The sequence below is a fragment of the Sylvia atricapilla genome, chromosome 13 (genome assembly GCF_009819655.1).
Source record: "Sylvia atricapilla isolate bSylAtr1 chromosome 13, bSylAtr1.pri, whole genome shotgun sequence".
NCBI lineage: Eukaryota > Metazoa > Chordata > Aves > Passeriformes > Sylviidae > Sylvia > Sylvia atricapilla.
In genome coordinates, this window is record NC_089152.1 from 6,509,823 (window position 1) to 6,536,376 (window position 26,554).

The 26,554-nt window shown below is 43.6% G+C and overlaps 1 protein-coding gene across 1 annotated transcript; it reads right to left on the bottom strand.

Moving 5' to 3' along the window:
• Positions 1-26,197, bottom strand: SV2B (synaptic vesicle glycoprotein 2B). Its single transcript, XM_066328290.1, has 12 exons — positions 25,503-26,197; positions 15,139-15,319; positions 14,388-14,539; positions 12,421-12,554; positions 11,607-11,696; positions 9,352-9,462; positions 8,154-8,242; positions 7,305-7,469; positions 4,633-4,766; positions 3,695-3,895; positions 1,312-1,471; positions 1-293 (listed from the first exon to the last, which is right to left on the bottom strand). Exons 1-12 carry the CDS (start codon positions 25,984-25,986, stop codon positions 110-112), a joined length of 2,085 nt encoding a protein of 694 aa, XP_066184387.1. The 5' UTR covers positions 25,987-26,197; the 3' UTR covers positions 1-109.
• Between the last annotated feature and the right edge of the window lie 357 nt (positions 26,198-26,554).

Here is a 26,554-nt window from a genome sequence, read left to right on the forward strand (position 1 = left end):
GGTGTCAACAGAACAGTGTAGAGTGAACGTTTGCGGTTTTCCAGACGTGGCTCTTTTTTGTTCTTCTTCTACATCTGCCCTCCCCCACAAGCCCCCTGGCCTCTGCTGCTCACATCAGGACCTGTTCTCGAGTCTCTGGCAGGCGCAGAGCCAGCAGGCCACCTCCAACCAGAGCGGAGGAGGCCAGGAGGATGGGAACCACCTTGGTTATCCCTACGAAGGAGGAGAAGATGGAGTTCCCCAGGATGGCACCAAACTTGCAGAGCCCATTGAGGATGCCAAAGGCTGTTGCCCTGTGGAGAGGAAAAGCAGAAAGCAAAGGTTAGGAGGGAGGTTCTGGCACAGTCACAGAAGGTTTGGATGGGCAATTTTGGGAATGCTCTTATGTTGCCCAGGCTACGCTTCTAGCAAGTAAAACTGGGCAGAATAAATCAATAGATAAATAGATGCAACTGTTTTGCATGTCTGTGTGAATGAGGAGAATGTGTGTGTGCACACATTTCTCCTTTTCATCTCACGTTCTCCCCAGCCCTAGAGTGGCCCACTCTGTCAGCCTTTGCCCTCCCCAAAGACAATGGGACAAAATCTGCTCTAGGTCTCCTCAAAGCCCTTCCAAGGGCTGCCTGGGGTGGGTTGTCACCAGAGGAGCAACCACAGCTCTCCTCTAAATCACCCAGCAGCTAAAGGCACACTACTTTAGGTCTCTTCCAACCTAATCATTCTGTGATTCTGTGATTCAATGTACAGTTCTTCTTCATTTCTGGCTTCCCCTAACTAACAAACTGGAAAGGCAAAAAGGGGCTTAAATGATGTTGTAAGGAAAGATTTAATCAGCAGGACATTGTCCCAAAGTTTCCTGTTCTTCCTCATGTCCCAAATCACTCTATGCACATGGTTTTCTCCAGGTTTTGGAGGGGAAGGCTGCCCCAGTGATGAGCCATGATGAGAGGTTTGGGGATGCAGTGTGAAAGGCCAGACCTCCCTGCACATCCATGGAAATGACAGAGAACATTTTTTCTTTGGTGCCCCTACCCATGGCATGGGTTTAGAACTAGCTGATAAACTTTGATTTATCAGCCCATAGTTTCCATAAGTCTGCGTGATCCCTGTGCTCAGCCTGCCACACATGCAGAATTAGGCTTGCAAATATCTGTTCTGTCCCAGAACTACACAGCCCTGAAGGATTGGTGAAAGTAAAATAAATTAAAATATACAGCTCCCCCACCTACACATCTTTGGGACAGCTTTTTCCATTGGAACCAGGAGGACTAGGTGGAGGGTAGAGACTAAAAGGAGAAGTGTTCTGAGCACCTTTTGTCCGTGGGGTAGAGCTCCACGGTGATGACGTCCAGGGCGTTCCAGGCGGCGATGCTGGCCCCGCAGAACAGGCACTGCCAGCCGATCATCGCCGACTCGCTGTTCCCGAAGAAAAGGAAGAAGCAGCACACGGCTGAGATGAGCATCGATCCGCCTGCAGGGGGAGAACCACCAGAAAAACCTTGGCACCACCTTCCGCTGTCCACAGCCGAGCAAAGACATTTGTCAAAGATGGCTTTCAAGTGATGGCATTTCATCCCAATAAGAATTAAATCTTTGAGAATCCAAAAACACCCTGGTCCTGCCTATCTGCCACTCTCTGATGCTTGGAAACCAGCCTGGAAATGTTCTCAATGTCCAGCTGATGTTGCTGATAGTCCTGCTCCACAAAGGCTGTGAAGACAGGCTTTTCCAGGCAGGCTTCCAGCATCTCAGACTTCCAGATGGACCCAGGAAGAGCAGAGGCAAGTAAACATTGAAGTCAATAAGGAGGAAGCATCATTGTGAAGGTTTTGCAACTTGAGTTTCAAGTGATAAGCTTGTGCATTTCACATCGTATTGAAGTCACTCGACACATTTCTAGTCCCAATTAGGATAATTTACAGTCACTTGTAGGAAGCACTTGAGGTCTCTTTTAATTATAAGAACATCATTAGATTTCATGGCACATTTGCACAGGAGCCATAATTTTATGAACATCACCGAGGGAGAATGTGAGAGTATTCATGCTCAGTTAGGCACAGTTCAGATTCAGAAATATTAATAGCTACATCACTGCTTTCTACCCCATTAGGAATTTTCACCTGAAAGATGAAATTTGTGAAAAATCAGACTCTTTTCCACCAGAATGTTCTGTTATCACTGAAATACCTCTATTTATTACCAGAAAAGCAAACAATTTTCTCTGTTGTTTGGTGGTTTTGGAGTCAATTTAGCGCCATCCAAAATGATTTGGGAGCTGAAGCGTAACTAAAATGCTTCAATTTGGACATTGTGTTGCATCTTGCCACTGCAGTGGCCTGCCTATGAAAAGCTGCCGTGCAGGACTCTGTGTCCACTTCTCCTCCATGGTACAAGGCCAAACTACATCCCCACAGTGTGGTGTGGATATTCCCCCTGCTGCAGAAGCCCAGCACTGGTCACCAACAAGGGCACCAAGAGATCTGCTGTTTTGTACAAGAGAAGGTTTGGCAGGACGTGATAAAGATGAACTGAAGCCCCACTGAGGCACATAACACGGAGGAGAAATTCAGTTTTCCTGTTAAGCTGATCAGAAATAATATGTTTGACAGAGCGATACAGGTGGGACGCCAGAAGGCTCTTTCAATTGGAAATTCCAGAGTGAAACCTTTCAGCATTTTGTTACTGATTTTCGTCCTGTTCTCTTCATTTTTGCAGGAGAAATAAGCATTTAGGGCTCCAGCTGTCATCTCAATTCCAGATGAAAATGCTGAAATGCTGACAGGTTTGCAGGATGGACAATCTGATTCTCATTCAGCTTCCTCTCATTTATTTCCCACAGACCCTCTGGTTTGTTTGGGTCTTTTCCAAATTCGCCACATGAATGCTCATTTTCCCTCGGTGTACATTCCTGAGACATCAGTCATCTTGCTCTACTTTAACCTGTCTGAAGGTGAGGCTGAGCGAAACCTTCCCTCTGTTCTCAGAGGAGAGAGAGGAGCTCAATAGAGCGATTCATCCCTTACCCCTGAGCCACATCCCTGATTTGATTACCTTCCTTTGCCTGTCCCCCAGGGCAGGAGTCCCATAGTACCTGGAGAGGAGGTCTGATCCCTGGAGGCTGTAACACCAGCAATTCCCAAAGCATTCACAAAGCTGATAAGGTGATAACTTGATAACTTTCTCCCATGATGCTAAGGGACGGCTCCTTTCTTGGCTGTGACATGGTCAGTTAATTTACCATATGGTCTCTGAAGCTGCTTGTGCAATCATTTGAAAGTCAGACAAAAGCCAAAAGGGGGAACTCCTGGGCTGTCAAGCTGCCACATCAAATAATCTTTGTGAATATTCATTGCTAGAAGCAAAATGTCCATTTATTAGGATTTCAGCAGCAACTCAACAGGACCAAGAGGTCCTTTTTTAGCTCTGACCCTGATTTGCTGAACACTGGAAGAACATGTAGGACTTGACACAAAAAGCAAAATAATAATAATAAAAATGCTACAGACACATAGAAAAGCAGGGTGAGGAGGTGGGGAGTAGTCACCTGCTCACTGCCATGGAGTAGATCATCTGCCTCACCCTCTGGTCTTTATCCTTCTGCTCCTTTTGTTTTGGAGATGACCCATTGCCACCAGAGCAGGGCTCTTTGCAGGGCTGTGCTCCTCCTGCCCCATCACCCATTATCCCCACTCACCAATCATCTTTATCCTCCCGATTTTGTCCATGAGCAACGCAGAGATGATGTTGCCTGGCAGCACGGAGAGGCTGCCCAGGAAGCTGACCAGGTAGATCAGAAAATCATTGTCCTCCTCAAAGTCAATGTGGCAGCCTTCCTTCTCCTTCATGAACGTGCTGTTGATGAGCCTGCAGTTGATGAATTTGTGTTCGTAGAGATCTGTGAGGGAAAGAGGCAAAGGCTTGACCCTGCCTGGCTGAACTCCCTTCATGCAACAGCAAGGACCAAACCAAAGACCAAAGAGAAGTTTATCATCTGATGGAAATAACCAGGGAGTATTTATTTCAGTGGAAATTTATTAGAGTGGCAAACTCCAGCTGAGTCCTTGGCTCCTGGTAAATGCAAGCTCATAAACTCCTTTTATTGGTGGAGTTACCTGAACCAGTCTCCCCATGCCACAAGGACAGGGCAATGTAGGCTTCAGTTTTCACAGCATTATCATTTGTCCTCTATTAGAATAGAAATTAGGAGCTTTTTTTTGTATAAATTAGTGACTATTTTACTAATGATCTTCAATTACTGGTGGCTTGAAATTATATTTTAAGCCAGTTTTACTGTGTAGAACTGTAAAGTGCTGAGAATTTTGCCATTACTTTAACTTGTCAGGGCCTGAGCATGGAATTTTGCATTCCCCTTATAGCACCCAGAGACTCCAGAAGCCATGGGGTTTAAATCTCTGATGGAGCAGCCTGAGGTCTCCTTCTAAATGCATCACACTCTTTTCCTCCAGCATCACTCTCATTACCCAGCACACACTCAAACACACAGATCCCTACCAACCTTTCTCACAGAAAGCAGATAAAACAATTCTGATAAAATAGTTCCAATAAAATAGTTTTCTGACAAAATAATAGTTCCTAGTTACAGAGATGACAGTGCAGCTGGAATTCCATTACCAGTGTTATAAAAGACAGTAGAGATGATGGTGCAGTTTTCAAAGAAGGTCTCACTGGATCTCACATCTTCAAAGTAGCAATCCTCAAATAATGAATCCTCAAATCTCACTTCCTTGAATTTCATGCCAATAAATCTGTGGGGCATGAAAAAGAACTTCACTCTGTGCTTCAAGGTATTTTCTACACTTTGTAATGTGCAGTGGCTGTTAAAAAAGACAGAGCACTAATTCCAATTTCTAGTGTCAGTTACAGAAAAGGTGTTGCTTGAATGCTTAACTCCCTCCAGGTCCTTCTGTGTTTTATTAGGAGAGAAGGGTCTGAAGATGTATTTTTTTAAAAGAGACATGGATCTTTTAGGATTTGGGCAGTTTTTCTATTCCTCAAAATAAGCACACCTGGGAAAATGTGCTTCTAAAGCTGAGGGGACCCAAATCCTCATGTTCCATCCTAGTCTGTCTGAAGAAGACAGAATTTCACTCAACGCAGGGCATTTCCTTCATGAGCTAACCTTGCTGCCTTCCTTAGTCTCCCCCTTCCTCCATCATAAATAAAACCAGACATTATCAGGAGCCTATTGAGCCATTTGGTGAAAAGCTTCTGACAGTTGTTTAAACTCAAAGTGATTTTTTAAGTGAAAATGCAGTAGGGATTCTGGAGAGAGTGGGGAGATTATCTGAGTTCTGCTTGTAACCATCTCTGTTTGAGGTTTATTACTTATCATGTAATGAAAACAGATTTCACTAAAAATAATAAACTGTGTCAGGTGATTGATTTCTCCTCTGATGAGAAGTGTGACATGTCTGACCTGGCTGCCTGAAAGATGACACAATATTGATTTACCTGTGAGATTTTGCAGGAACACTGAGAAGATGTATTAGGTAATGCACAGGCATGTTTAGAAGATGTAAGGAGCTATTAAGAACAAGCATTATTGCTGTAGTTAAAGACTGTCACCAGATTAAAAAAAAACCCCTTCTGACATATACTCTGCAGCTTAATTGAATTGAACACTTTTAACACAGCGTAACGTGCTGGTTGTTTATACCTTTAAATGAGCACTGCAGGGCTTCTTGACTGAGCCTACTAACAGGAATTATTAATGCACAAAATACCACAAGAAGATTATTCAAGTGTTTTGCTCCATGTAGAGGGTCTCAGAGGTTACAGCAAAACTTAAGCTGTTCTGCATTTGCTCAGTGATGTATTTGCCTGTGATGTATTTACTCCCAAAGGCTGTTAAAATCCTTTTTCCCCCCTGCAGTTTGCTTTCTTAACACCCAGCTTTAGAGGAGTCAGATAGCAATGGCCTGGTGATCTGTGGAGTTTAACTCACAGCCAAGGGCTGCAAGGAAAACACAGCGGTAAACCATCCTGAGATAACTTCTGGGCATTACTGCAATTTAGCTTGATGAGGTTTTGAGTATTTGAACTGGAGAGAGCCAAGGCAGGAGAATAGTGATTTACATCACAGTTTAATGTCTTCATCCAGCAAAGTGCTGAATATCCTTAATTCTCAATGAAGTTAGTAAAAATTCAGCACCTCCTCTAGGCATAAGAAAAATGTCTCCAATCCCTAAATTTGACCAACATCCACTTCTCACCACTTTTTTTTGGGTAACAGGAATTGTGGGGCTAGGTTTTCATCATCAAGCTCAGCTCCTTGCTGCAGGGAAGGTGTATGGAAGGACATGAGGACACATATTGGGGTCCCCCACCAATGTATATCAAATATATAACAAGCAAATGGAGACAAATAGTTTCTGAGGGCATCAGAACCACCTGGCTGGGCAGTGAGATGTGGTTGCAGCTGTGAAGATTAAAACAATGAGTGTTTTGTGTAACATTGAATATGTAGTGGGACCACTCCACATGGGGAGGAGCTCCTTCCATCCAGGCAGCTGGAGCAGCATCCTGTTAGGTCTACCCGGGGCAATGAGAGCACAGAAATTACAATTTTTATTGGGATTTTGAAAAGTAGTAATGGAATTACTAGGATTTATATTGTTGTGGAAGACTGGGGTCCAGGCTGGACACAGAAGAAGAAACATCAAGTCCAGCCCAAACAGGAGGAAAAAAAGGAAGGAAAGTGATGTTCTGCTGGAGTAAATTCACTGACTTCAAAAGACTAAAATAGAAGGTGACACACTAATCTGCGGGGAGATAGTGACTGCAGTGGGACAGGAACTCTAGTATGCCCAGGGCCCAGCTTGCACTAATGGGCTGCAGGATGGAGACTGGGGTAATTCATATAGAGGACTCCAGAAGAAATTGCTTTTTATTTTGGAAATACAGCAGCAATTTAATTACCAGTGACTGCCCAAGCCCAGTAGATGTCAGTGTGGGCTAAGGAAAAAGAAGTCACTTCTGCATCCAGGGCTGCCAGGTGGGCACTCGCTGCCCTGATCCCAACACAGGGCTGCTGGAAGCAGGACTCCTCACAGACATCCCCCTGGGTTCTGCAGAAGTCAGTGACAGAGGCAAAGTAGGTGGAAAATCGGGATTAAAATGATATTTTATCTGTCAAAAACTACCTCTGGTACTTGAGGGATTTAGATTGAGTGTCCAAAAGAACAACCGAGAGGTTCAAACTGATGGAGAATGGAAAAGAAAGAAAGAGATTTCTAGAAATTTGTTTCAGTGTGAATACATCAGAGCAAATTCTGTTCACTTACTTGTCATTCCTGTATTCCCCATTTCTATGGATCTGGTTTTCCAGGGTGAAATTAAAGGTGAAATGAGACACTTCTTCCTCATCAAAGATCTTCACTCGGGAATCATATGCCTCATCTTGGAAATACCGGATCATGTCAGGGAACCAGACAATAAGGCCATAGTAACTGCAGCGGGATTGGGAGACACATCAGGGATATTCTTCCAAAGATCCACTTCACAGCTTGTAAACTTGTTAAGCTCCAAATGTGAATGCATTTCTGACACAAACTCTTGCTCAGTTCTGACACAGTACTGAGCAAAGCACCCTGCTGATCTCAGAACCGTGTTGGTCCTTTCCCTTTCACTTGAAGCAGGACAATTCACTTCCCCTTGGCTGGAGAATAAAGAAATGGGCTAGCTTTGCTACGCTTAGGAGAGCAGAAACAAATGATTTTTGTAAGTGTGCAGTTCAAGTGAGAATAAGAAAAAATTTACCTGTAGTTTAGATTCAGACCCCCTGAGTAGTTTTGATCAAGACTAAGGAACAGCTGAGAATCTGGTAGGATTGTGTCTTTTGTGTGTGTGTGTGTGTGGACAAGATCAAATGAAAGTTCTAAAGGTGGGAAAGTCAATTTATTACTGTGCTACCAACCACTTCTCAAGTCCTGATGTGTTCAGTGCACCTTGTACTTCATATAAAGCAATCAGATTGATCAATATTTGTGGGAAAGCAAGGCTTAGTTCACAAAGACTCTTTAAAATAAGACCAGGATTAATTTTGTAATAGTTTATTTGCATGTGTAAATAACTATTCAGATTCTGAATAGTGCTTTAGTTTCCTGAAAAATATAAAGAAGTACCTTCCTTACCTTAAGGCCATTGTAAACCAAACCACAGCCAGCATCAGTGTGTTCATCCTGTACTGAGCTGTTAAACAATATAGCACGTTGTCCCAGACCTACAAATCCACAAGAAGGAATTAGCTGCCAGGACACCCCAGCAGACTCTTGACAGCTTAATTTCTGAGTGCATCATAAACCTAATGTCAGAAAAATGGGTTCATTAGGGGAAGGTCAGATGTGTGGCTTACATTCAGTGTATTTTCAAAATTATATTTGTCAAGTAAATGGCTTACAAAATATCACTTATTCAGCTCAGTGCCAGAGTACTTGATCTGAGCCCTCTGTAATGAGCTGGAGTGCATGATTAGGGCTGGGTATGAGGCAGTGTCTCTCTGAGGTTATATCAGCAAATGTGGATATGAGATTGTTCTCAGACCCTCTGACAACTTTATCTTTTCAGATATATGTATGGTGTCAGGAGTGCTTTCAGACTGAGATGGAAAGCTCTCTGAAGAGCAAAAACCCAAACACAGCTGGCACTTCAGTGTAATAAGATTAAATCAGGTAGGGATGAAGTGAAGCAGGAGGCAGACCAAGATCTGTTCTTGACTCCTTGCAGAAAATTCTGCCAAGAACATGAAGGGGTGTAATTCCTTAAGCTCTTATCTTGGCATGTAAGTATAGTAATAGTATAGCACCTGCATTGCTATTAATTAAGAAGAACTTTCCTTTATTTTCAGTTCATCCTTCAAGACTAGAAGCTCTAGCAAGGTTTTCCACAGTCCCACATGGGCATTAGGTGAGCAGCATAGTAGGTATGAAAGGTTAAATTAGCCTAGGAGGCAATATAACATTCTTAGAAACTTGGCCTCAGCAGGAGCAAAGAGCAAACAATTTCTGCCTCCACTGCAGGTGATAATTTCACTTAGGCTTGGGGAGAGAGAATCAGTATTTATCTGCTCAGGAGGAGAGCCAAGCACTTGGGGCTGTGGCTGGTCCTGGGAGCTCTGCACTGCTGGATGACAGTGATGCTCACAGGAGCATTTCAGGGGCTGGCTGGCAGCATGGCATCTTGCAGGTGCACACATCTGCACAGAAAGTGCAGCCAGACTACAGCTCTTGGCAAAAATCAGAAGACTTTCTAGGGTGAGAGTCAGGATTTCAGGGTACAATGACCTGAAACAAAGAGGCACTGGAGCACTGGATGAAGTTTTGTTCTTTTTACCTGTTTTAAAGTAGTTGTGATTCTGACCAGCCACCGCTGGTACCAGGTCCCTGTTGAGCTCTGGATTTCAATAAATTCATCTACTTGCTTTGGAGTTTTGATATAGGAAACCTGGAGGAAAAAAAAAGAAAAAAAGAAAAGAAAAAATTGGACTGGAGTTTCTAGAACTGATCTTGGGTGGATTTAAATTCCACTGTCTTCTGGGCAATGTTTCCACCTAATAGCCTTTATCATTTTTTCCTTCAAAGTTAGCATTATCAATTGAGCTAATTGATTTAATTACATCAAGAGACTATTAACAGAAATAAGCCCGCCTTCCTTCTTTTCATCCATCCCTTCATCCTCTCTCTTTTTTCTTCCATGAAATATTTTAAGTACATCATGTCCACTTCAATCTTTGATTTGCTGGCTAATGTACCTGTACACTACCTTATTTCTCTATCTTCAGACTCCCACTACAAATTAGGACTTAGAAAGCATAGTAAAAATTTTCTCTAATGTCAGCGATCAGCCAATTGCACCCAAATTCAGGGTACAAATTCAAGTGTCCTCAGGATTTCATTTTTCTAAGACAACTAGCAGGAATATTTCTCATTCAACATCTTTTAAATACCACTGGCAGAACTTCTATGACAAATGAATGTGTGGATGAGATTCTTTGGAGCTGAAAATGCATCCTGCCATCAAGTGAGCCCACACAATGCAGTTTGCTGCATCAAAAGAGTCTGAATTTTCACTGCTGAATACCTGAACTGGTCTGCACAGGAAAACTTACAAATGGGTCCCAGGAAATATTTGCTTAGTAACTTTAATTAAAGGACAGATTGGAGGAAAACAGAGCTGTTTGTAAACACATGGAGGAGGCAAAAATTTGCTGAATAAATTTCAGAGTGTGAACAAGCGCCTTGGCTCAGCTGCGGAGTCTCCTCATTCTTCTTCCTGGCACCCACTAAATGTCAGATCTGGGAACTGTCCCTCACCAGCTGACTCACCACAAACTGACAACTTCTGGCCTATCAGAAAAACACAAAAGCTGCCAGTTTGTGCCACACCAGGAGCTCTGATCACTCGCCTGTGCCAGCGGGTGTCAGTACATCCCGGCTCAGGCAGAGCCTCGAGGTGCGATACCGAGCTCAGCCCCTCCAGTGCAGTCATGACTCTGTTCTGTGGAGTAAGGAGCACTAACAGAGGCTCTACAACTGCTCCTTCATTCTCCTGTTCAGAGCAGACTCTCATAGTGCCCTACTTTGTGATTGATATATATATATATATATATATATATTTATGTATTTATATTTGAGCTTCATTTCCCAGCTCAGCGTTACGGCAAAGCCAGTGATGGATTTAAAGAGAACGTCTCTTTCACCTTTGCTATCAGGGCTTGCATTACTCAAATGGTAGGTAGCCTAAAAATAACACATGCTCATTAAGATCCTACATGAACCTGCACACCATTGTCATGCTCAGATACGAAACTTAAATTTCCTCCCAAGGGGCACAGTTTCCTGACAACACTCCTGAACATGGAGTGTTGCTCTCCTTCTTGATCATAAGTACATGTTTCACACACAAGTGTATCTCCTTTTTTCCCTTCCTTTAAAAGCATGTGTGCTCTCATCTTTAAAAGCATAAATCGAGAGTTCTTCCCTGGCTGGCTAACCAGGATTTTACAACTGAATTACAGTAATTTGCAGCTAACCCCACCATAAACCTTTCCTCTGATTTTACTATTAACGACTCTGCTGGTGTGACCTTTTCCACAACAAGCAGCAGACAATGAGTAATAGCCACTCATCCCACTTTCCCTTGGAGAGATTAAAGACTTGGTATGAGGCAGGTGGAGCTTGGAAAGCTTATTAGAAAGTACATGAAGTTTAATCAGACTTTGATTAGAAGCCAGAATGGAGAAAGGAGTGACTCAGGTCTCCCTCATGGCTAATATCTCTCTTTTTTTGTTTCAGTCTCTTAGAGCAAGTCAATTAAGCATGTGCATAATTAAGAAATCACAGGTCTAAAGGATGTGGAGTAACACCAGGGATGAGGAGTACTCACTGCAACCGACAGACTTGACTAATTCTTGAGAAAACAAACCAGCTTCTAAGTTTAAATGCACAAAATGTTTCTCATAGTCCCTTTTTTCTGATTGCTGGGGGAGAGATTACACTGAAAGGGTCCTGAGCAGGAATAAGGTTGTGCTGTGCTGCACTAAGGAGAGATGTCCAGCTTTTCTTAACCCATGGCTTTTCTCAACTCACCGTAAACACTCTCTCTGGCTCGCCCTTGGCTCGCATGTTGGTGTCATGGACTTGCTTGAGTATCATCCAAGCTTCATCATGTTTACCAATCTGAAAACACCAAAGAGAAGGAGAGCAAGTGTTCAAGCTCCCAGCTCTGTAACTTATCAAAGCACAGAGAGAAAGCAATTCTAGAGGCCCAGCAAAATAGAGCCTGAGCTGAAACATGGTTGGTATTCACAGAGTGCAGCAACTCTGTGCTGGAGAAAGGAATTGTCCTAAAACTGCCTGAGGCAGAAAAGGAGTCAGGGATAGAGCTTTAAAAACAGATGAAAGAAGAGGAGATGGATGAGAACTGGGCTCTCATCCCAGCTCTGTTAAAGACTTCAGGCTTGAACTATGTATTGCTACATTTCCCATCTGTGAGGAGGAGATACAGAATACTTGCTTAAGATTTCTGAAGTTTAAGTATTTCACTCAGTCAAATATATTTTGCCCTTTGCTCTTCCACCAGGATTCAGTAGTTCCATGCCCAAACCCTGAGAGATGTTTTCAAAGTGCCTTTGTTGGACAGATAAAATTCCCATCTCTCACTCCCTTCCTTCTGTACCCCATGTGGCAGTGACACACTAATCATCAGTGGTTGACCCCACAGTCAGCAACCTTTGGGGTCTAAGCAGTCTGTGGAGCTGGTGTAGACATGTAGGAGTGGCTTTGCCTCCGAGCTTGTGCTCTGTGTGTTTGATGGGACAAAGAAAGACAGACAGGGACACATTAGGGACCTGCCCATCCTCTGCTGGTATCAGATTGTAACATTTGAGATGAATCATCTTACCTCCAGCAAAAACCGTGGGCTCTCAGGCATGAATTTCAGCGCCACCAGGGAGGCGATACAGGGCAGAGCACACACGAGTACAAAGACTCTCCAGCTGTGGAAGTGGTATTTGGTTCCCATACTGAACCCCCAGCCTGGAAACAGCAAGAGATAACAAGTAAAAATACTGACCAGGAATTCTGAGTTTTTCTCTGCTAAAGCAGCTCTGAACTTTGCAGCTCTGCCTGGCATGAGGACAGGTTGAAAATTTGCTATTCTTAGTACTGCTGGCTCTTGGAGGCTCGATAACATGCTCAGTAGATAGCAGAAAGTTCAGGCTCAGTACAGAAACTGGAACACGCTCAGGCTCTGCCTTGTAAGAACCTTCTTTTATCTTTGAGTTTAGAAATCACCTAGTGACAGGAGCAGCTCCGTGCAGCTGTAGGCAAGTAAGGCTGGGAAATGGTACAGGAATAAGGGCCATAACTGATTGCTTCTAGTGATGTTACCAAAGGTTTACAAAGGTTAAATATCTGCTCTGAGAGGCACATAAGAGACAGCTTCTCTCCATCTCCTACATCAGATATGTATTTCACATTTCATAGAAGTGAGCAAGAAAAGCAAGTTCAATTTTTTCCAGACCTACAAAACTTGAGCTGTGGTTCAAACTAAGAAGCATCAAAATCCTAATCCTGCTTTTGAGGTACCTCCTCTCCTGCTTTTTTCCTGGTGTTTACTAAGTTAGGTATTCCCCTGCTAAGAACTGGAAAGTACAGCCTCATCTCTCACATTGCTCCATTCACTCACCCTAGGCCCAAATCTCATAAGGAGTGTTTAAAGCATTTTTTTTCCTATAAAAACTGTTATTCACATAATAAGGAAATCATCAAGCAATGGGTTTTGCAGAAGTATCATCTGAGCCGGTTGCGGTGTTCTAAAGATTTCACAAAGTTCCAAAATAGTAGGTGGAACACTGGAAATCAAAGAGGAAGCTACAAAAATACAGCAGCAAAAAGTCATCTGAAAAATAATTGTAATGTAAATATCTAAGGGCTTTTAAAAGCAAATGTTGTTGCAGGTAATAGAATTATTTCTACCTGAAACCACTGTAGTAAGCTTGCCTATTTCTTCCAAGAGTCTGTGTCACGTCAATCAAAAGCATGAATATTTCTTTATACTGAATGTGCTTTAAATGTGTTAAAAATGAAATGATAGATAGGTAAATGTTAGTGGTTTCCTTTGTGGGTTTTGTGAACCGTCCTACTTTCCTCAAACAGGATTTTGCAAACAGCTGGTGTCACTGAATACTGGGAGAATTAATCTTTTCCACTAGATACTTGCTTCTGGTGTTTTTCTAGGTTATATACACAAGTTACAAGGAATTCCCTGTGACATGCAGAAATTTTTCTTCTCAGAGCACAAGTAAATTTCAGTCTACAGGCATCTACTTTTTCATTCCCACTTCCAGCTGAGGGCAGGGAACTCATTCCACTCCTGCATCCATTAAGGTGAAGTCAGAAGTGGCTTCAGCCCATCACATGCTGGGCAGAGGTGTCACCAGCCCTGACAGTGTGGACACTTGGCTAAGGGAAAGCACATGTGCTGTCCTCACTGCTATCATTCACAGCATCCAGTAATTCCCTGATTAAAGTTGCTTGTTTTTGATAACTGGATCAATTTTTGCGATATAATCTCAGTCAGTGTTTTCCCCAATGAGCTGACATTTAGATTAAGAGCTCAGGTTCCAGCAGTGTAATTCAAGGAATGTATTTGAGGCTTTAGATGGAAAGCAGCCCCATCCAGTCCTATCTGCAGCCTTAGTATCCATCAGTCAATCATGCAGTCTATTTATGAGACCTGTGAGCACTTCAGGTACCTATTTATATTTATGTTGGGATGTGTAAGAGCTGTCACTACCTGGGCAAGGGTCTGGGGTGGTGTAGTGGTGTAGGAATGTGGTGGTGTAGACAGTCAAAAGCACCAATTACCGTAATGTGGGATGATGCTCCAAGCCATTGCTGAAGCATAAATGCCACCAATCATCCAGAACATGCAAAGCCAGCTCAGGTGTTCCCCCCTCTTCTCACGAGACAGGAATTCAGAGAAATAGGGAAACACGATGGGGAGGGTACCCCCAATACTGAGGAGAAAAAACAGCACATGGGAAAAATGAGAGTCTTCTTCAATGTCTTTGTGGTTAGGCATGTTTAATGAGGGAAGGTCACACTCACAGATGGGCTGCTCAGAAGTGAGGCTTGGAGAGAAAATGCAAATATATCTTTGGCTGGACTGGTCTTAGACATCAAGGATGAACAAGATTCTTCTCATGCTCTAAAAGCTGAATTTCCTGTACAGTTTGTACAAACCCAGAGTAATACCCTGCTCTTCACTTAAACATTTTCTCTTATTATTTCATGATTACTCATTTTAGGGAGCCAAAGTACAGGTAGCCAATGGGAACTGATGGGGGTCTCACTGGAGGCCTTGGAGGTGGGCATTTTTCAGTCTCACCCACATTTCTGCACAGTTTGGGCATCAATGACCAACCTTTCCCACCATTACAGCTCTAATGTCAACAATGAGCTAGCACAGACACACATCCTAAATGGCAATGCCATCACTGCTGGGTACCAGGGATGCATCTCCTGAGCAGCCTCCCTTGTCCCACCCCACACACCCACCCTGCCCAGCTGTGCTGGGGCTCCTCCAGGACAGGGGCCAGGTTCCCCAGGTACCCACCCGAGGCCTGAGATAAGGCGGCAGAAGAGGAAGAATCCGTATCCCTGGACGAAGGAGGAGAGGAATGCAAAGGCAGCATTGATTGCAAGTGATATGATGAGGCATTGCTTTCTTCCCAGCTTATCAGCGAGGCCGCCCAGCAGGACAGCCCCCACCATCATTCCTAGGTAGACTATCAAGCCTGCAAGTGAGAGAGACAGTCAACTTGTTAACAGGGTGGAGATAGCACACAGTGCAGAGCAGATTTTAAAGCGCCCATGTGGCAGCTGATGTTGTCCTGGCACGCCGTGGAATAAAGGAGAGATACTCCTAATCACCCCAAATCTCAGAAGCCAGAAACTCTGCCCATTGGCAGGACAGTAATTTTCCCATTCTGTGTCCAAGGGCTTGCATCATTTCAGGCAATATGGACATACCCTCATTTGACCAGACCCACATCTTTCCTTCCCAACCTCTCTGCTCACACATCCCCTGCACGTAAGCAATGGCCAGGCGTAAGCAGCTTAGGATGCACGTGTCCCAGCTATGTGCCAGCAACAATACAACAGAAGTCTGATGTCTTAACTGCTCTGACCCCCCTGAGTGCAGCGGGGTGCAGGATGTGTAGGGAGAGGCTCTGTCAAGCTGCTGTTTATGCTCAGAAAGCTGTGGGAGCAGAGAGACTGATGAAGCATGGCTAAATCTCTTCACAGTGTTTCATCTCTTTCACTCTCTGCTTTTCCCAGCTGTATCTGAAAGGATCAGTCTGTTACCCAGACTCACCTCGTGTAGCTCAGCTACTTCCTTCCTTACTGAGCCAAGATCTGGCATCTAACTAAAGGACAGCTTACTCAAGAGTGCAGTCTTGATCTGAAAATTTGAGGAGAAGGGAGAATCTAAGGCTTGTCTGGAAAGTTTATTCTATAGAGTTATCTCTCTAACATTGCTGAGAAAGATGGATTCTTCTTTTTAATCTGACTTCCCTAGACCTTCTTCTATGGGGTCCTCAAAAGACAGTCTCAGTGACTCATTTAGTGACAACCTGAATAGGAGAGAATGGATTTCCACCCTGGGTAGTTTCCCTGTACCCTGCTCAGTTTGTACTTACTACTCTCCTGGAGAACACGGCACTTGTCCTTAGCTTTTCTACTGCCACTGGCTGCAGAAGGGCCACAGATTTTATTTATTATTTTAAAGGCCTTTTGCTTTATGCAGGTACCAGTGTAAGTAGCACTGGCTAATAATGCTAAAAGGTTAAGGAAGGTATTTTTTTCATTTATTTTATCTACTTTCCAGATGTAGTTCAGAAGAAATTGGTTGCAATCACAGCTTTTGCTGAGGAGCAGAGAGGTACAAAAGGCTGCTCCCAAGAATACCTGCTGTATCATATCAAACCCCATTGACAGGACTGTGGGCTGTGTCTGTAGGCTGCACAGTCTTGCTGTGGACATCCTGATGGGGCCTGACCACGGCTGGATGTGATCCAGATGAGCTGAGCTATTTCAGGATGGGGAACATCTGCTCGCCGGAAAGCAGAACTTGCAGCCCAGGGAGTTCTTGAAGGAAAAGGATGATGCTTGAGGATGTTTGGAGACTGGGGAAATGTCAGATTCAAGACCCAGCTGAGCAGGGGTTGAAGGAAAACAGCAGTGCTCCCTGCATGTCTGGCCCTGAGTGAAGGCATCGGATGCTGAGCAAGTAAACACACTGCCTTAATAGGAAACATCCCTATTCACTGATTGAAGAAATACAGCTAAAAGAAACATATTTCAGGCATGGTTGACTCTTTGGAGGTTCATTCCTCACCTTGAACCAAGCTTGGCTTCTCTTGAGACCCAATGCCTTCCCCAGATCGTTCTGTCAAATACACTTGGAAAACAAGGTGGTAATGAATGTTTTTGTAATTCATTAATGTTTAAACAAAACAATCAGTCTGAATGCAGCTCTGTGCCATCCAGCAAAACCAGCTAAGGGCTAATGCAGAGTTAGCTGGCAGCTGATCCTGTCTTCCTTTTGATGGCAAATGCCTGCACTTGATTTAAAATGCATTACTAAATTAAAAGCTGTGCAGAAGAGATCCATTGCAGCATTTGAAGGACACTTGCGTCACATTGATCAGATGTGGAAAAGTCTGGATTTCTTAAATCTCTCTATTCCACAGTGGGATCACCTCTCTGTGAGTGATTCTTTTCAATCCACACAATGTCTCACAGGCAGGATTTGTGTGTCAAAGGCAAAAAAATCTGTTCTTGTCTATTAAAAGCCTTTGTACCAGAACTGTGGGGCAGGACTTGGCCACTTGTACCTCCACCATGGGTATGTGGCTCTGTGCAACCACTCCTTGCACTCCCTGCCCTATCCTGATCCAAGCTGTCCTGGTGAGGAGATCTGAAGGTGTGTAAAGGTTTCAGGTAGTAATCTGAAGAGAAGATACAGATGTATCTCAGAGTCTGGGATCTCTATTTCTATTTACTTTGACCTCCATCTTGTTCACTGAGGTGCATATTACAAGGGTGAGGCAAAGCAAAAACAGTTTCAGTACAAATTCTTCCTGAAGGAAGGATCTTAATGCAGTGCTGGATGGCTTAATGCTTTTACACTGGCTCCTGAGCCACATTTAATGGAGCAACTCTGATGGCAGACAGTGGAAGGAAGTAATGATCAGCCCTGTATCTACTCACTGGTGCATCACAGCCACCCATCTGGCAGCGAGCCCTGCCAGCACTGCCAGACCCTTATGAGGAAGAAAAAAGGATCTGCCAAACTTAATTTTTTGTATTTTTTTTCCTTTCCCTTCCCCCCCACTTTTTTCTTTTTTTCTTTATTCCAGAGAAAATCCCTGGATGGCAGATGTTCATCCAAATCCTCTTAGTAACAGAAAATGTCCCAGGTCAGGAGGAGGTGGAGGAGATTGCTACTGCCTTCTAGATGGTGTTTTACTGCAGGGACTGCTGAGGGGCAGCCTGTTCTCTGGCCAGGAGAGAAGAGTGGGTTCAGCATGGGATGTGGCAGTGCTTGAAACTCAACATCAAGGAGTGGAGCTGCTTTTGCAAGCAAACCCCTGCAGATTCTGACTAAGGAGCCCAAATTTGTGATGGAATGGAAATTTGGATCTCTGCAACACAGCATCCATCAAAGAGTGAGAAGATAAATCCCAGCAGAGCTGTTAATGGCACAAACTCATCTAGAGGATGTTGCTTTAATTAGTTATCGTATATGATAAACCAATTGATGCATGGTCCCCCAGTAATTAAAAACAATAAGAATCTATGGAAAAGAAAATATCAAGGACAACCAGAGACTGCCTACTTAGCCAGGTTTTGAGGGAAGGATCTTGGTTATGGAAATATGTGCTTCAGGGTTGAAACAAAATCAACACAACACTTCATTATCATGGAGAGGTCTATTTTTTGGGTGAAGACTGCATGTTCTGCTCAATGTAATTAAAATTTTGGGGTAGCTGCTATAGAACACTCTGTCAGCTGATGGATCTCGGGACCCAGGGTGCAGAACAAAGTCTGCTCTGCAGATTGCTGTGTCCTGGATTTACAACAAGGTGGCAGGGACCCAGGGAGGAATGGAACAGTTACTCAAACAGCCTCTTTGCAGAGAGACAGTCTTCCAGAGAACACAGTCATGGTTCCTACCTCTGAAAAAGATCCAGCTCAAGTCAAGGAAATTAAAATTTTAAGGAGAGTAGGAACAAGAAAAGTGATCACAAAATGGTGGGGGTTTTTTTGTTGTTTTTTTTTTTCTGGGTTAGTTCTGTCCATCAAATATTCCACAGTACAGCATTACAATGGTCTGCACCAGAATCTTGACTTCTAAACTTGGCCTCCAACCACACAGACTTAGACTGTGCTAGGAGGGATCAGCTTCCCAATTGACACATAAGGTGCTCAGAGGAAATGTTAAGGGCAGCTCTGAATAAGCCATTATTTGCAGGCTATTCCACAAGTCCTGGAGTATAATGAATGCCTGTGGGAAAGTCTGCAACAGCCTCCCATAAAAGTGGTGGAAAACCAAAGAGCTGAAATTCTATGAATAAATTTTGGGTTATGACTCATCCATTGCTGAAGTTATAAGGAAAATATGTGACCACTGACTGGGCTTATTCCCATTAGAAAAGGGGTAACACATTTAGCATTTTCACACTAAGAAATTTATTAGCCTTTACTGAAGTTGTATGCTCTGCATTAGACAGGAATTTGAAGTTAAAAGCTGAAGTTTTGGGAATAAAGAAAGGAATATACTACAGATACAGTATATGGCTCTCAGAGTGTTAAACTGTATTTTTACTACTTCAATACAATTAAAAGTAAACTTCTAAGGGTTTCAGAAAAAAAAATCAAGGTTTACTTAAATCTTCATCACAAGCATGAATTTTTCTCATTGTTAGTTAATGGGATTAAAGTTTTTAGAAAAGAGGCACATCCAAAAATAATCCCTTTTATGACAGGACAAAACTTGTGGAATAAATACAAAATTTGAGCAGAAAAACCCAAATAGCTCACTGAGAAGAATTAGTCCCGGAGTCCTTGAGGCTGTCAGGGAGGTGAGGAGGCAGCCTGGGCCCAGGGTTGTCTCTGGTTTGCATGGAACCAGTAACCACAGGAATGGGAACGCTCCTGCCTCCCTTCCAATCCCAGGCCACTACCAGTACAGCCCTACAGTAAAAAACCCAAAAAACCAAAACAACAACAACAAAAGAAAAAAACCAAAAACAGGCTTTTGAAGAGGGAAAGCATTTGGACAACAGAAAACTATTAGGACCTCATATATCTTGTAGTTCAAATTGTAATAAAACCAAAATTGAAATACTGTTACTGGTGCACAATCTTTAGGGTTGAACCTTAGGACACAAACAGAACTCTGTGAGTCAGGTCTGGACAGTTTGGGAGATGGATGTGGCAAGACAGAGATCCAATCGTAAGTGACTGAAAGAGAGGAATAAAGTAGGGATAGTGCTGACTCTCTTGTACCACAGTGATGTCCCAGAACAGGGGAGGGTCTTGAAAGAGGATGAGCTGAAGGCTGATGGTCATTTTTTTTCCATTCTTCCTGCAATTTTCAATCTGCTCTTTCTTGTAGGTTTATTAAGGCCTTCCCCATGAATCAACTTGACCTTTAAATGGAAGTCAAAGGAAAGGCTTGTCCCATTTGCACTCTCCTTGTTAGTTAATACAAGCAGTGGCACTCCTTCCACAGCCAGCAGCTCTGGCACTGAGAAGGGAATCTCCCATGGGAAAGGCAGCATTGCATTTAGTGAGATCTGTGTGTGGAAATTGGGCAAATCTGGCTGCTGGGATACAGGGGTTGTGCAGCTGGAGCTGGGGTGAGCCCGTGGGGCTGTGGCACAGCACAGGTGACCAAGGCACAGGACAAGGTGAGCAGAGGCACAGGACAAGGTGAGCTGAGGCACAGCTGGGTTTGGTGCTGCCAGCAGGGTCTGGGTGGATTTTACCCTCAGCCACCTTCACCTACCCCCACAGGACTTGTCCAGCACCACAGTATTCGTGGGACCATCTGGTTCTCCTCACCCAACCCCTCTACTAAAGCAAAGATTTCAACAGAGGAAGCCAAACAAATCCTTTTCTGTCTAACACAAACCTCCTCAGGCTGGAAGCAGCAGATGAAATTCCCACCGTGTTTACAGACGGGGACACAGCCATTCGTGCCCCTATCAGACCTACACAAAATGTGAGGTGTTCTCAAATCACAAAAACACCTTTATTTTTTTCCCTACTGCTCAGGGTGATGATGCTCCTTGGGCTGTGTCTTGGGCTGAGTGTTTCCAACCGAGAGCAAATTTGCAGCCAGGATTCTGAAATGCCTGAAAAGGGCAGGTCACACCAAGGTGTGGTGGCTGCTGTATTGGGGTCCACGGCCATGGAGGAACAAAAGAGGCAGCAGATAACCATGGCAGGGCAAAGGAGCCATGGCTGGGCTTCTCTGTGCTCATCCAGAAGAAAAAAAACCCCATGAAGTGGAGAAAAGCCATGGAGCTCTGCAGAGGGGATTAGGATTTACTGTCATATCAGGTGAATTCAGGTCAATGAGAAGCTGCAACCAGATTTTATCTCAGCTGATAATAAAACATCCTCTTCACACAACTAAAAGCAGGCATGTTGTACACATTCTGTTTAACCTGACTCACATAGCCAAACTTGAATTGCTACATAAAAGCATAGTTATATGATTACTTATATGATTTTTTTCCTAGCTTTTTTTTTAATCCGGCATTGTGAGGTCAAGAGTCTGTAATATGATATTCTCCTTAAAAAAATTATTATTAAATCATAAAAAGGAGATGGGCGCCTGAAAAAGCAATTTTATTCTCTGCCTTGGTGTAGCTGTTTTACAGTTATGGGCAAAGCCCTTAAAAATTTCCTTGTCTCAGTTTAGTGAACTGTGAAATGACGATAACACAACTGCAGCTCTGGGATCTGGGAAGGCTCTTGCTTTAACTGTGCCTTGAGTTTTTTATGTGCAGGATGTGAAGAAGTTTAAAATATTACTATGTCATTTTCTTTTATTCTTGTTGTGTACTTACTGCTCTGTGCTTGCAAACATAATACTTAGTCCTCTAAGAAATGATTTATAGCATGTAAAGATATGTATTGATAAGATATTTCTCCAAATAATGATACTGTGTGTCTTTCAGCAACTACAAAAATACAAATTTTATTACTCTTTTGATTACCCTTAGCATATTAAAAAATACTTTCAATAGGCTGTCTCATACTGAGAAGGAATATGTAAGTATTGTTTCAGTAAATTTAAGAATTGAATTATTATTTTGACTACTGCTGATGAAGGCTCAGCAAAGTTGATCTGTCAAATGAATATGTAAAAATAATGTTGTTACATGTTACCAAACTTGTTCTGAACAACTTGTATTATAAGTTGATTGAATCAAAGTGCTAAAATATGCGTACTGTTGTTTCTTTTTTATTTTTTTGGTTGGGTTTTATTTTTGTAATACCTCGTAAATCATCTTTAAAATAGCATTTCTCATAACTGAAAAACTCCAAATACGTGTTTTGTCCCACTCGGGATATTTAGGGCTAAAATAGCTGTTAATTTGCATCTGATGGTGAGATGTTTATTTTCAGAATGAAATGTAAACGTTTTCTAAGATGTGTCATATCCATTTCACACATTTCATGAAACACTGTGGGCATCTGTTTATTTGCAATTTTTGCATAATTTGGACATAGTTTGCTTGATATTTTCCCATGACTGCTTTCCAAGGGGAAAAAAATGCAATATGCAGAGTGTTTAATGCAAAATATCCTTTTAACAGAAGCTGAACTTCACTAAATTGGTCTTTAGGAGGCATCTGCTTTATCTCTCTTATTTGTCCCTTCCTATTTCTGCTGGAGTTTGATTACTCACCTGACTTATTTCCCAGTTTTTCCCTCCTGGTCCTCTCTTGTTATGGCTGAGACCTTGTGTGTTTAAATGTTAGCAGTTGCCTGGAAGTGACCTTAACTGCTCCTGGGAAAACCTGGTTATGTTTCCTCAGCTAAAATGTGGGAGATAATTGGTCCCTTGGGAATAAACATGAGCTTATGTGTAGATGTCTATTGGAACATGGGGATGAGGCAAGGGGCAGCAGCTCATGAGTGCATAATATCCCTGCTTCCCTAAAACCCTGTGATAACTTGAGGGAAAGCTGTGCCTGCTCTAATCACCCCCTGTCCATCCTGTGCAGACACACTTGGGCAAGAATGTCACTGCACGTTAGAAATGGAGGTGAAGGCTCTTTGATTGCTACCGCATCAATCTCTAAGTGTAACTGAACCCTGATCAACGTGCACTGCCACAGAGCACTAAGGGAATGGATTCACAGAGGGGCATAAGCTTGTCTTGGACACTCTGAGTTTCGTGGGAGATCCCTTTTTTCCTAGCTGCAGGTAGATGGGAGCTGAAGCTATCCTAAGAAAGATTTGGATGATTTTGTTCTTGTCTCCATCAACTTCCTTAGCATTCCCCTTTAGAAGCTGATATCTGCTGTCCTTGTGTCCCTGCTGCTCAGAGAAAGGATGAAACCTTCTTCCAGGGGCAGTATTTGAGACACGAGACTGTGCTGGAGGCAGGGCTGCACCCACACCTCGTGTCCCTGCACTGCCCTGCTACCTGTCAAACCTCCAACACCCTCTTTTCCCTGCTGCTGCCACCCTCCAACTGGCAGAAAGGTCTCCTTCCCCTCTCCAGACCCAGAGATCTGCACTGTTCCCTTCCTATGCCCTCCAGCAGCCCCCTACCCACCCCAGGCTTGTCACACTCTCTTCTTGGTGCCTAGGGTACTCATTACTCACATCAGAGCACTGCTGGGCAGTGTAAGGCTTTCCAAGCCATGCTTCACTCATTTTCACAAAGAGACATCTCACAAACCTCAGATCCAGCAGCAGAGAAATGTCCAGAAGACAAGAAAGGGTGTTTAACAAACAAAATGGACTGAATCAGAGACCTGCCCAATGTACACCACCAGCCAATAACCACTGCATGCTACCATAACCACCCACTCTCCTCCCTGCCCCAAACTAAGATGAACCAGCTTTTATTGGTTTTAGAAAAATTCTTTTTCCTCTCATAATGAAGTAATGAAATAGTTTGAACACAGGCTTTGCCAGCAGATCCCTCCAGACAAACAAGCTAAGGACAGGAGAAATTGTTCTGCAAAATCAGGTTCTCACAAGCTGGGTTTGAAAGTGGGCAGGAAAGGCAGCAAGAAGAGTTCTCTTCCCTCATTAGCAGTCCCAGATTAGCTCTGTCAGTGCGCAGGAGGCTGGAGCTGGGATTGGATATGGACCCAAATGTCTCCTTGCTTATTCAGAGCTTATCAGAACACCCTGAACTTTCAGCCTTGCAAATACTGAGCTGGAAAAAGCAGAACACGCTCTCTGGGGAAATTTCGTGTTCATTTTTACCTGTGGTTGGGCCAGAAATACTTCAAAGATAGAATCTCTTGTGACATTTGAAGTTTTCTCATTCAAGAGCCCAACAGAGGTGGATATTTATGGAGTCAGAGTTTCAGAAAATCTCAGCTTTCATAGAGTCACCAAAATAAATGACCTGCTTTTCAAAAAAGGTCTCATCACTGAAAAGACACCAAGCCTTGTGTCCCACAGGGAGCTGGTGAATTCCAAAGTCCCTTTGAAATCAGGATCTAATTGTGAGAGGTTTGCTTTTAGATATCTGGCTGGAAATATTTCGAGCTAGAATTTTTAAGGGGTTTGTAAAGCAAAAAAGTCAGTACAAAAGTCAGTACAAACCTGGCTAGCTATAGAAAGAAACATCCCAATCCTCAAGTTCAAAGAAAAAAGGGAGAAACAGGAAAGTGAATATGACCTCAGTACAGCAAGAGGAGAGATTCATATAGGGATAATTATCTATTGCCTTTGTCACATGAAAATAATGTCAATAGAATGAAGTCAACGTCTGGAGTCTAGTCTCAAATCTGCATTTACCTTGCGTCAGGCAAGGCTACTGGGCCAGCATGTGTGACCTACAGTCCCTGATGATTCCCTGCAATCCCAGTACATACTCATCAAGAGACACTCTCTCCCTCCTCAAGCAGTTATTCCAAGAGCTATTTTATTTCCCTTCCAGATGCTCTGTCCTACTGCGTGGCTGGCTCTCACTACAGACCATGCTGGATCCTGTCCTAATTCTTGGAGATCTGGGAGGCTTTGCTATTTTGGCTGATGGAATTTGGCTTGTCTGTTGTTCAAGGGAAAAAATTGTTCATCCAAACCTTTCCACACAGTCTCACTCCCAATAACTGAGCCTTGCATTTTGACCCCAGGGAGATGTCGGTAGTGATGCAAAAGGGATGCTGCCAGTAGCCTCAGCTTTAATCTGCATGCTGCACTTTAATTGCATTCCACAGACCTAAAAAGAACCTCCATTGACAACATCTGACCCAGGACATGTGAGCAAATGGAGAAGTTAGCAGGCAGAAGGAACTGACTGCAGGGTTGATTTGCCAGTTGGGACTTTGGGCTGAAGTAAAGGGAAGCCTGTAGTTTTAAACAGCTTTGAATTTTGAGATTGATCACTAGATCTACCTTTAAATTTTCACTTATTTATCCTTGAACACTCCTTGGAGTTTTGCCCTGTGCACACTGTGAGCTGCCATGCCCAGATCCAGCCCATCTGAACAGACTGGCACTGGGGCCACAGCACATTCTGGTACAATTCTGCTGCTCATCAGCATGTGGACCACTCTCGAGTCAGATCCACCCAGGCATGACTATACGTGACATACAACACAAGAAGAAAGTCATCCAAAGATCCTGAAATCAGCTGGTCACTAGGAAAAGGTGTCCCAGCTGCTTCTCACTGCATTAGAAGAGTTGTTGGCCAGTGGCACTTACCCAGCATCCCTTTGTTGGAACTGGACAAGCACATATCCTTCTCAGCACTGGGAAGAACAAATCCAACCACAAAGACCTCCACCCCATCTGCCATCAGTGCCAACCCTAAAACAAAGAATAGAGTCCACTGGAAGCGTCCGTGGCCACACTCCTCGATGATGTTCTCATACTGGTGGGCGAGCTGCTCCTCGTCCTCCATCCTCTCGGCCATAAGGTCAGCACGGTCTCTGTACTCATCATCCACGGCAGGGGCTCGCTTCTTCTGCTTTTCTTTAATGTCATCTGGGTGTGGGATCCCTTGGTACTCCCCCTCATAGACCTCATCATCCTCATCGTGCCCTTCTGTAACGTCACTCTGGGCATCCTCGTCCTGCGCGGGCTCGTCCCCACCGCGGTAGTAGCCGTCGTTGGGTGCGTCGTAGTTGCCATCCTGGTACCTGTAGTCATCTGAGACCTGGTTTGTGTTTCTATATCCATCATCCATTCTGAACAGAGAATTTTAATGCTGTAGATCGCTGCGTAGATGTTCTAAAACGTTGTGTGGATTTGTGCAATTCCTGGTGTTGGTTACTTGAACATATCTTCTCTCCGTTCTTTGGAACTGATGGGATGCACAGCTTCCCAGGCTCAGAAGGAGTATTATATATAAAAGTTCTCTTTGACAGAGCCTCACACAGCTTTTGGTAATGCTTCACTTTTCAGCTGTCATTTGTGACTTGCTGGTTTCTGTGCTTTGGGTGAGAAAAGCAGAAAAGCTGCTGTCTGGGGAACAGCGAGGGAACAGCAAATTGCACAGCCAGGGAGCTAGGAGGATTTGACAGGTTTTTCCTGATTCATTGTGGTGCTGAAGGTCATGTCCTGAGAAAGAGGAGACAATAGCAATGAGACAGCAGTAAGCTTGCAAGCACACATGCCCTGAGTTTAATGCCCAACATTTTGAACGCATGCTTTTTCTTTGAAAAAATGTGGCAACAGAGGAATGTTTTTGCATCACCAAAACCCAAAGTCTCAGAAAAAAAAGAGCATTAAAATGTACCGAGTTCAGTGGGAAC

Coding starts and splice junctions, on each gene's coding strand:
- SV2B (XM_066328290.1), bottom strand. CDS start 25,986: ATGGATGATGGATATAGAAACACAAACCAGGTCTCAGATGACTACAGG. Junction 14,540..15,138: donor CGCCTTATCTCAGGCCTCGG/GTGGGTACCTGG, acceptor TTTTCTCCTCAG/TATTGGGGGTACCCTCCCCA. Junction 11,697..12,420: donor GCCCACGGTTTTTGCTGGAG/GTAAGATGATTC, acceptor TGGTGTTTTCAG/ATTGGTAAACATGATGAAGC.